This window comes from Oreochromis niloticus, linkage group LG9 (assembly GCF_001858045.2).
Source record: "Oreochromis niloticus isolate F11D_XX linkage group LG9, O_niloticus_UMD_NMBU, whole genome shotgun sequence".
In the NCBI taxonomy this organism is placed as follows: domain Eukaryota; kingdom Metazoa; phylum Chordata; class Actinopteri; order Cichliformes; family Cichlidae; genus Oreochromis; species Oreochromis niloticus.
Window position 1 is genome coordinate 4,968,706 of NC_031974.2, and position 11,036 is coordinate 4,979,741.

General features: G+C 41.3%; 1 protein-coding gene across 1 annotated transcript; it reads left to right on the forward strand.

Annotated features, from left to right (window-relative positions):
- The first annotated feature begins 384 nt into the window (after window positions 1-384).
- Window positions 385-10,156, forward strand: LOC100707319 (gastrula zinc finger protein XlCGF57.1). Its single transcript, XM_005462062.4, has 3 exons — window positions 385-948; window positions 3,196-3,254; window positions 7,649-10,156. Exon 3 carries the CDS (start codon window positions 7,654-7,656, stop codon window positions 9,514-9,516), a length of 1,863 nt encoding a protein of 620 aa, XP_005462119.2. The 5' UTR covers window positions 385-948; window positions 3,196-3,254; window positions 7,649-7,653; the 3' UTR covers window positions 9,517-10,156.
- Window positions 10,157-11,036: the final 880 nt, after the last annotated feature.

Genomic DNA, 11,036 nt, shown 5'->3' on the forward strand with positions numbered 1-11,036 from the left:
GGGGTATCAGATTCTGCAGGGCTTGAGCGTCAGATGAGGCTCCTGGTCTGCAGAGATGTCATTTCCTGTAAAGCTTTTTGTGGATATGGAAGTTGACAGCTGTTCACTGAGGCTCCCACATCCACAAGGAGCCAAGCTGACAGGTTTTTGTTATGTTTCTGTTTTTCTAAAATGACGGGGGGCTGTAATTCAGAGATCTGAGCTTGTTCTTTTATTTGCTTTTAAGTGTGCAGGAAATAAACTGAGGATTTGTTGTAGAGCTGCTGCTTCTTTGTCGTTTTTATTAATGAAAAAGAATAAAGCGTAAGATTTTCTTCTCTCCATTAGTGCAGAAAAGTGAAGGATGAAGCCTGAAGGTTTTTACAGAGTTCAAAGGAAGCAGAAATGAGGTTTGGTAATAGTCAAAACAAAACCGGGTAGATGAAACAAGCAGGAAGAAATCTTACAGATAAGTGCAGGCAACGGTAAACCATACTACAGATTAATGCGAAGTAATTCACGTGTTTAATTTTAGTATATTTATTACAAAGTTTGTCAGTTACAGTTGGCGTATGAACGTTAAAGCTACAGAGGTTGCATGAGCACACTGCAAGCAGAATGAAACATATGCTCACCACAGTGTAAACGTGCGCGGTCCTTGGTGATGTCATTAACTGACTGAAAGGCCACCGCTGACTGTGCACTGGCTGGCCACTTCATTAGGCACTCCCGTTCAATTGCAGCTGTCTAATCTGCCAATCACACGGTGACATGGCTCCAGTGGGTGGCGCTGAGGCACGATGAGTTGTTAAGATATAAACCTCAGAGAAGAAGAAAACTGCTTTTATTTTGAAAACTCACTCTCCTGCAGCTGGTAGGCTTTGCTAAATAGTGTTCCCAGCTCATCATGGCCTCGCCAGCCTGACTCCAGCGTTTTCCCTTCAGTCTTTGATCTTTTCTCCTGCACAGGTAACCAATCTCAAATCAAATCACTTTTATGGGTACATCGCATTACTGGTACAGCATGTGTGACTGAACACGTGATCAAGCTTGCGTTAGCCTTTGGCTAGTTATTTTAGCATGCTCATCAGCTGCTTTAGTTGCTGTGTGATAGCACGAGGGGAATACGACTCCATACGACATGTGTACAAATAGATCCAATGATTTTTCAGAGGTGGTTTATGTGTTGTCCTTGGTGATTTAGTCTCATATGAAGGCTCATAGTGGGTGAAAGGTGGATGGTGTCCACATGTGATTGTTCCTCTCTTTGCTCTTTAAATGCTTTGCATCTTTTATTGATTTTTTATGCTGATTTTTTTTTCCATATGAGTTTACCTGCGATAGCTTCTGGATACTTGTAGATCGTTAGGACTAAAGTGTTTTTAACAGCAACAGCAACATTTTTATAGTTACATTATCTTCAGAGCTCCGTGTGTCTCCGGCCTACATACAGCTGAAGCCTGATTACAGCGTCTGGGCACCGAACAGCCTCAATTACAGATGAATATCCAACTGTGACAAACGTTGTTCTGCATACTGGGTCAAACGATGTGTCCAAACAACAGTCGGAGGTTCTGAAACGGGACTTTACTGGATCATTAAATACTGTAAACTCTCTGAATGCACAGCGATAAAAAGAAACACAAAAATGGCAAGAAGCTGTTGTATTATTAACTGCAATAGCCAGTCGCATGATAGCAACGGGAAGCCGACGGGTAAAGAGATCGGATGTTATGGCGTTACAAGAGAAATTGTTTAAGCCATGTTTCCGAAGTAACAAAGAGGGGACGGATGGCCTGGATCGCAGCCATTCGAAGACCAAATATAACGTCCCAGAACACTCCAGTTGGAGTGTTGGCTTTATTAAATGTTAGATCTTTAGCTGGGAAAACATTTTTAATTAATGATTTAATCACTGAGCACAGCCTTGATTTTATGTTTTTAACTGAAACTTGGTTGGACCAAAGTAACAGTGGAGCTGTTCTCATCAAGTCAACCCCCCCTAACTACAGTTTTATCAGTGAGGCCAGGGTGAGCAGGAGAGGAGGAGGGGTTGCTGTCTTATTTAATGAATCATTTCAATGTAAGCAGCTATCTCCTGGAAGTTTTCAGTCTTTTGAACATGTGGCTTTGCAGCTGAAGGCCCCATCCAAAGTTGTGTTTCTTAATATTTACAGGCCTCCCAAATACTGCACAGACTTTTTTAATGACCTCAGTGAACTGCTGTCTGTGATCTGTGTTGATTTCGACTGCGTAATTATTGTTGGGGATTTTAACATCCATGTGGACAACCCTCAGGACAAAGGGAGTAAAGACCCGAGTAACACTCTGGGCAACTTTGGGCTGACTCAGCATGTAACAGAGGCCACACATAATACAGGACACACTCTTGACCTACTGATCTCCAAGGGCCTGAGCATTTCAAAGGTTACTGTGTCTGATGTGGGCCTGTCTGATCACTACTGTGTTTTCTTTGAAAGTAAAATTTCAGCCCACACAAATATATCAACAGCTGTGATCACAAAACGGTGTATAACTGAACACAGTAGTGAGATCTTTAACCAGGTCTTCCCATTAACACCTGACCTGTCCAGAGGTTCAGTCAATGAACTCGTCAATAGCTTCAATGCTAAAATGTTAAATGTAATGGACACTATTGCTCCCATTAAGCTGAAGGTTATCTCTGCAAGTCTCCATGGAGAAACTCCACACTGGTGAAAAAAGAGAGTGTAGGAAAGCTGAGCGCAGATGGAGAAAAACAAACCTCCAGGTTCATTATGACATCTATAAAGAGAAACTTCACAATTATAATTTACAACTGAGGAGTGCAAGGAGGTCCTACTTCTCTGACATCATCACCATCTGGTGCTCTCCAGACAGAACAAATAAAGTCAGACTGACGCAGCTGCAATTTGTTCTCCTGTCTAAATCATGGTCAAACGTGGTTTGAGAACGTTTTATGTTGAGCGTTAATATGAATCGAGTTTTAACAGACGTCTTTTTCCTGTTATCAGGCAAAGCGTCCTCGGTGTGTTGAAATTAGCCTGTCCGATACCATGTGAGAACAATTAATGTAGCATTTTCTGTTGTAACCCACAAACTGAACGTAATGTACCAACACTCATCTTTCACTGTTTCACAAAAGTAAAACATCGCAGTAAAGCCCTACATTAGATCAAACTGAATTGCAAAATAAAGATGTGTTTGATGTCACAGGGGGACTGGCATTGGAAGAAGAGTCGGGCGGAGGAACAGCTCACCACTGCAGTTACAGGGTTCGTATGGGTGCTTTAAATTCTTGAAGGTGCTTGAATTTTTATGTTGTCTTGTCAAGGTTTGACAAGTGCTTGAATTTCAGATGTGGTGCTTAAAACAGCTTTGAACTATAACTGTTTTATTTACCACAAATAACTCTCTGATTGAATAGTTTTCTTATCAGATATAGAAATAAAATGAATTGCAAAGTCTAAAAGCAAAATTTCTCTGGCTGCCCAGACGGGTGCATGTCAGTCTGTTTCAGTGTGTGAACTTCAGGGAACTTGTGCTACCAAAGTTCAAAATTCAAAATGTGTTTATCATGAGCACCTACACATTAAACAACTTAAACAATATAAATGGCTTCAAGCTTACATTGAGGCCTGTGGGCCACTGTCAGCCACTGAGACAATAGACACATTTATATGTGGTTTTAGTATATGGATATTTCATACTTTAAGGCTGCCTGTTTATTTAAGGGAGATAAACAATACATTATAATTGTACATAATAATAACACAGATGACAGTTTAAATAGATTTTAGATAGATGCTTGTGCATTCTTAAAGTCTTATATGTTGAATTGAACTGAGTATGTGATCTGTTTAAAGCCTCTCCCAGTCAGTGCGATTCTCCATGCCTGTCTTACTGTACATGATGTCATTAACACAAACACTTTAAAGGTAATGATTTAGGACTTGAACATTAATACAGACACCAATGTAGTTAAACGTCTTACAGTTAGTTTAATTGGGAAGTAACTTAAAAAAAAATCAGTCTCCTATTTTTGTGTCATAAAGGAAAGAAGCATCAATATCTGAGAAGACTTTTTCATTTGGACATACTGTTATTTTATGGTGTTTGGTGCAGTTTTCTTGTTTTGTGGAATTGTTTTGGGGTTTTTTGTTTGTTTGTTTTTTTTACAGGAGATGAATCTCTAACAAGTTGATTTGTTGACATTCCTTCATCTAAATTTTTAAGTAAAGTGTTTGGTTTGAGTTTTTATACTATACATATAAGGCCACCGTTTCTGTTGTTGGGTCTGTGTTTCCACAAGCCCCGCTAGTTTAGAGACTTATTCATCATGAAGAAAACAAGACAGTCAGTGATCGATCGATTTACTTGCAAGGGAAGCCTCGTCGGTGTCTACCACAAAATGACCCCAAATCCGGCCTCCGCTTGCTGCCTTTGGTTCCTGTATTGAACCAAAGGCCTCCGCTTGTTCCCTTTTATTGGGAAAACAGTTCACACAATACACATCACAGCAAAAGCACCGCCCACATGGTTCTAAGACAAGGCATTATGTGTGCGTATGTGTAAACATCTGTATGCATGTGTGTGTGTGTGTGTGTGTGTGTGTGTGTGTGTGTGTGTGTGTGTGTGTGTGTGTGTGTGTGTTTGACTGAGTGTGTGAGAATGTGTCTCTCTCTGTGTGAGTGACTTCCAACTGCTTCTAACAGCAACCTTAGTCATAAAATGGCAATCTCCCCCACACCCAATATATGGTTCAATTCCTGTATTGGTTCACCGTGCACAACACAGTGAAGCCATAAAAAGGGCAGGAAGCTTACCAAACAACAAACAGCCCTTCAGAAGGATGTGCTTGTGATAAAACACACCCCCCGAACCTTGAGAGGCTGGGGAGGGGGACAAAGGAATTCCTTTCATCACAGAGTTGAAACAATGTAGAGATGGTAAGCATAAAAATGACAACATTTAACAACTCACTTTAACATTTCCCTCCTGTTTTGTTATTTTTATGCTCCAAATTATTCCTGTGTAGTATATTCTCAGCCATGCACCACTTGCTTGACATTTTCAGCGCAGGCGTCATTTATACACAGGCTTCTGTCATGTCATTCACCTCCTATTGCAGCAAAACTTCACACTTAATTCATGTCAGCAGTTAACCTGTTTCTCATTGATCTCATACACAGTAAACTACAACTTGCAAGTAAACAACTGAATGTCAACAATCAAACAACAAGAATCAACATTCTCAAAAATCATATGTCACTACAATTAGGGCTGTTCGATATAACGATATATATCGGATGACGATATAAAAACGTCTATCGTTTCATTTTACGCTATCGTTTGTTTCGTGGTGTCGCAAAATAAACTGTTTATGGCAATATTTTTTCATTATTTTGATGATCACTGTAGTGGCTATATTAATTTCCTAAAGTTCTCTCTTTCTCTTACATTTAATATAACCACACTACAGACGGACAAGCGCTTGTTTTTATGCGTTGTCGTTAGCAACAACGACGGTAAAACCACCTCGTGTCCGCTTGTTTATTTTCCACATAAACCTTTCACAATAAAGCTCAAGATCCTGTTGAGACTTTTAATAATAAACTGAATCACGTGAAAGATGCAGAGTATTTACAGATGAGAAGCAAAAAAGAGCCGTCAGGTGCTAAAAAATAAACCTTAGACTCAAACGTTAGAACAGGCTTTTCCCCGCAGCACGCTGTGTAATAAATACTCACAAAGAAAACGGCGGCCGTTACAACCTATGTCTAAAAATGTATCGTTTCATGCATCAGTTAAAACACTCGACTCCAGGTACGCGACGCCCAGCTGGAAACACTTCCTGCAAGTCGAGCAGCCCGACATTCACAGAATTTACAGAAAATGTTACATTTTTGTGATTTATATCGTTATCGGACGATAGATGTCTTAATATCAGGATATGAGATTTTGGTCATATCGCACAGCCCTAACTACAATCCAACTGTATACAGACATAGGCATTCACACACATCAGTTGATTTTATTGTTTGTCCACGTGGCTTTCAGCTAACTTCAAAGCTGTAGCCTGGTCAACACTCCTTTTTATGACTCCTATCAACCCCCCAAAACTTCTCACTGTAGGCATCCTGTGGGGGTTAGAGTCAACTGGTGAATTATGTACATTTACAACACTTCTCCTGTCCTGTTATCTCTGCAGAAAAAGATTTTTAGAAGGAAATTGGATCAAGCTGTTTTGATCTTCTTGGCTCAAAACCTCAACCAGCTATGTTCATGATGTAAATGTAGAGAAAAGGCTTCTCTGTTTACATCCCTTCTTGCAGAGGACAAAAGAATAGGTGACGTTGCACACATTCCATGGTAAATCTCCAACTTGGACTAATCCATTGCCCTTCATACACATAGGTAACTGGCCTGCTTCCAGTTTGTTTAGCTGTTCAGTGTCCTGCAGCGAGTCAGATACTTAGAGTCAGACTAGCAGGTCTGTCGTATCAGAGCAGTTCACCTTCCCGGCTCCTGGTGAATCAACCTTCCAGTCAGGTTCAGAGGAGTTGAAAATTTGGCAGTGTTCCAAGCACGTTTACTCCTGGGTGTGTTGCTAAGGCAACCAAACAAACTGTCTCGCTCTCAGTGATGCTATATGGCCACAGTCCAGAAGAATGTGTAGACAGTGGCATCACAAGCATAACCATTGGTCTCGTTGTTTATGGTAAATGGCCTGTATTTATATAGCGCTTTACATATTCAGTCATTCGCCCATTCACACACACATTCACACACTGGTGATGGTAAGCTACGTTGTAGCCACAGCCACCCTGGGGCGCACTGACAGAGGCGTTTATGTGAGCGGTTGTGTTCATCAACTGCCACCAGCAGTTGGTTGAAAACCCATGCGGGTACTGGGTGTGGTTGGCTCTGTCCCAGTGCGCTCCTGTCAACGCACTCAGGGCTAACAGGCTCATGAAGGTGCACAGCACATTCCTTAGCCATTCTAAATTGGGTTCTGGATCCGTTGGTTTCTTCACCAGGATTGAGACAAGAGGTCCTAGAGATATACTCCCCCCTTTGTACCGCTGGCCTTTTCACCATTACCCGGAGTCGGCCAGGAAGTGTGTTACCTTCTTGCAGTGCACTTGATGTATCCAAGTGTTTCTCTCAGCAATCTTCACTGCTGTGGTCGTCGTCAGCAGCAGGTGATAGGGATCTTCCCGCCATGGATTGGACCAGCACTTCCTCTCCATGGCCTTTATCAGCATCCAATCTCCAGACTTCAGACTCTGCTCCTGCAGAGAAACAGAATCATCTGGCAGATCATTTGTTCTCATTACTTCTTTACTTTTAAACATTTTAAGCATCCAATCTGCTAATGTGTTCTCTCTTCTGCTTTTCTATCATCACTACAGAAGACTAGAACTCTAAATGCTCTACCATTTATAATCTCAAAGAGTCAGACCGTTCTCTGTTGGAGTAATCCTCATGTACATCTTAACTAATTCTATACAGTCTAACCATGTCCTGCCTATCTCTTCCATTGTTTTCCTAAGTCTTTTGATCTGAATAAGGTTCTAAGAATGCCATGTGTACATCTGTACAGTTTATGGGTTACTTCTTACCATAACTGCATTTGGTTTTCCATTTTATTTCCTTGTCATTATAGGAGAGATGTGGGAAAGCAGGCCAAAACCTCAACACATTGAGGACATCAGCAAAAAACGGCCAACGCCGGCAAGCACAGATCCAGTTGTTGTCCCTTTGACCACTATGAAGCAGCCCAGAAGACGCCAGTGCATTGATAGTGGGAACAGAAGCTTTACCTGTGATCAGTGTGGAAAGTCTTTCACTCGGAGTAGCAGCTTGAAAGTACATCAGCTCATCCATACTGGAGTCAAAGCATTCAGCTGTGATCAGTGTGGAAAGTCTTTTAATCGACTTGGTCCCTTAAAAACTCATCAGGTCATTCATACTGGTATTAAGGCATTCAGCTGTGATCAGTGTGGAAAGTCTTTTGCTCTGAGTAGCAACTTAAAAAGACATCAGCTCATTCATGCTGGTGTCAAAGCATTCAGCTGTAAACTGTGTGGAAAGTCTTTTACTCTGAGTAGCAACTTAAAAGTACATCAGCTCATCCATGCTGGAGTCAAAGCATTCAGCTGTGATCAGTGTGGAAAGTCTTTTAATCGCCCTGATCACTTAAAAGCGCATCAGGTCATTCATACTGGTGCCAAGGCATTCAGCTGTGATCAATGTGGAAAGTCTTTTACTCAGAAAAGCGACTTAAAAACACATCAGCTCATCCACAGTGGAGTTAAAGAATTCAGCTGTAATCAGTGTGGAAAGTCTTTTACTCAGAAAAGGTACTTAAAAACACATCAGGTCATCCACAGTGGAGTTAAAGCATTTGTTTGTAGTCAGTGTGGAAAAGCTTTTACTCAGATTGGTAACTTAAAAAGACATCAAGTTATGCATGCTGGTGTTAAATCATTTGTTTGTGGTCAGTGTGGAAAAGCTTTTACTCAGATTGGCCACTTAAAAAGACATCAAGTCACCCATGCTGGAGTTAAATCATTTGTTTGTGGTCAGTGTGGAAAGGGTTTTACTCAGATTGGCCACATAAAAACACATCAGCTCATCCATGCTGGGGTCAAAGCATTCAGATGTGATCAGTGTGGAAAGTCCTTTACTCAGATTGGTCACTTAAAAAGACATCAATTCATCCACAGTGGAGTTAAAGCATTTGTTTGTGGTCAGTGTGGAAAAGCTTTTGCTCACAGTTACAGGTTAAAAGTACATCTACTCACCCACAGTGGAGTTAAACCTTTCAGTTGTGATCAGTGTGGAAAGTCATTTACTCTGATTGGTCACTTAAAAATGCATCTGCTCACCCACAGTGGAGTTAAACCATTTGTTTGTGGTCAGTGTGGAAAGGCTTTTGCTCACAGTTACAGGTTAAAAGTCCATGAGCTCATCCACCCAGGAGCTAAACATTTCAGCTGTGATCACTGTGGAAAGTCGTTTGCACGGCTTGGTTACTTAAAAGCACATCAGGTCATTCATACTGGTGTCAAGGCATTCAACTGTGATCAGTGTGGAAAGTCCTTTAATCAGAAAAGAGACTTGAAACAACATGAGCTAATCCACAGTGGAGTTAAAGCATTTGTTTGTGGTCAGTGTGGAAAGGCTTTTACTCAGAGTAGCGCCTTAAAACAGCATCAGCTCGTCCATACTGGAGTCAAGACATTCGGCTGTGATCAGTGTGGAAGGTTTTTCACTCGGAGTAGCAACTTAAAACAGCATCAGCTCATCCATACTAGAGTCAAGACATTCGGCTGTGATCAGTGTGGAAAGTCTTTCACTCGGAGTAGCAGCTTAAAACAACATCAGCTCATCCATACTGGAGTCAAGGCATTCGACTGTGCTCAGTGTGGAAAGTCTTTTGCTAGGTTTCATCATCTAAAAAATCATCAGCTCATCCACACTAAAGTTAATCCACTGAAATATGAGCAGTGTGAAGTCTTTGATCCATAACACAAACCTATTGAGTCATCAGCAAACCCACAAAGTGTCCTGCTGTGACAAAAGTGGCAGACTAATAACTAAGGGACGATTCAGGGTCACTTGGTCCAGCCCTACATATACGCTTTACCAAAAAGGAAAGTTTTAAGCCTAATCTTGAAAGTAGAGATAGTGTCTGTCTCCCGAATCCAAACTGGAAGTTGGTTCCACAGAAGAGGGGCCTGAAAACTGAAGGCTCTCCATATGAACACTTATCCTGTGAATTGTCTGTTTGTTACCTAAGCAACACTTTTTAGTATGATGTCCATGTTAAAAGTAGCAGTGCTTAATTATGTAAGTATTCTAACATAAATTGCTTGTAATGAAAGATCTGAAGTGTAACAACTGGAAAAAGTGCTGTTGCTTTATTGTTACTGCAGTATGTATTTTTTCCACTGGAACCTCTCATCGTTGTAATGAGGTGGTGCTGTATGTGTTAGCCAACCGCCTGTTAGAGCTACACAGATTTTGAAATGTTCACAAAAGACATGGAAAAACACGCCTGTCTGAATCTGGCAGCCAGTGTGTAGAAAGATTTCCTTTGAACTGTTATTAATTTTGTATGTTTTCTAATTTTAGTCAAATCGTCCAATAAAAAGCAACAGAATTCTGCCAGAACCTCCTGATTCTTGTTTCATGAATTGCATTGCTATTTACTAAAAGTCTAAATTAAACTCACAATTAAAAGGCCACTGGTGCAACATGGGTTAGAAATCTATGCACGCATAACAAAGTGGATGTTACCTGCATCCACTTTGACCTGGATCTCCCAAGGCCCACACTGGCATCCAGTATGTTGGGAATGTTGTCGAGCTTTCGAGAAAATTCCACTGCTATTAGTAGTAATATTTAAGCAATTATCATCAGCTGCAATTGCTGCCAAAGGACAACTCTCTTATCACTTTCCTGCGGCGAGACCTGCAGACACAGCCAGCTCAGAGTGTCTAGGAGTTTCAGGTCCTCCCTTTTGGAATCAGCTGTAGCTCATGTTTTGTGACCAGTCGCTTCTGGCTGACGAGGGATTTGAGGGAAAGCAATATGTTACGCCGAGAGGCACGGTCAGGGAAACATCAGACTTCACACTATCTTAACTGAAGTAATTGCTTTATTGTCTCTTGCCAATATCATGCACATACAGACAGCAACTTCTCAAAATGGGCCCCCAATCCATTTCCTGCTCCCTTTAAATACTCTAAAGACCACGCCTTCTCAACTCAGACTGGCCTATAAAAGAGCTGCAATTGAGGCAGGCCACCTTTTTACTGGGAAAACAAGATGGCCACCACAGAGGTAACCTGCAAAACACTTTATTGCATGAATGCTTCCCAACATTACTCTCTTTAAAGATTGGAAGGCATGTTCACAGTCGTCATTCCACATCACTTTAGAAGTGTGTTTTCTCGTGAGATCTGTAAGAGGGGCTGCCAAGGTTGAGAAATGGGGAATAAACCTCCGAAACCAGCCAACCAAGCCCAGAAACGACCTCACTTGCT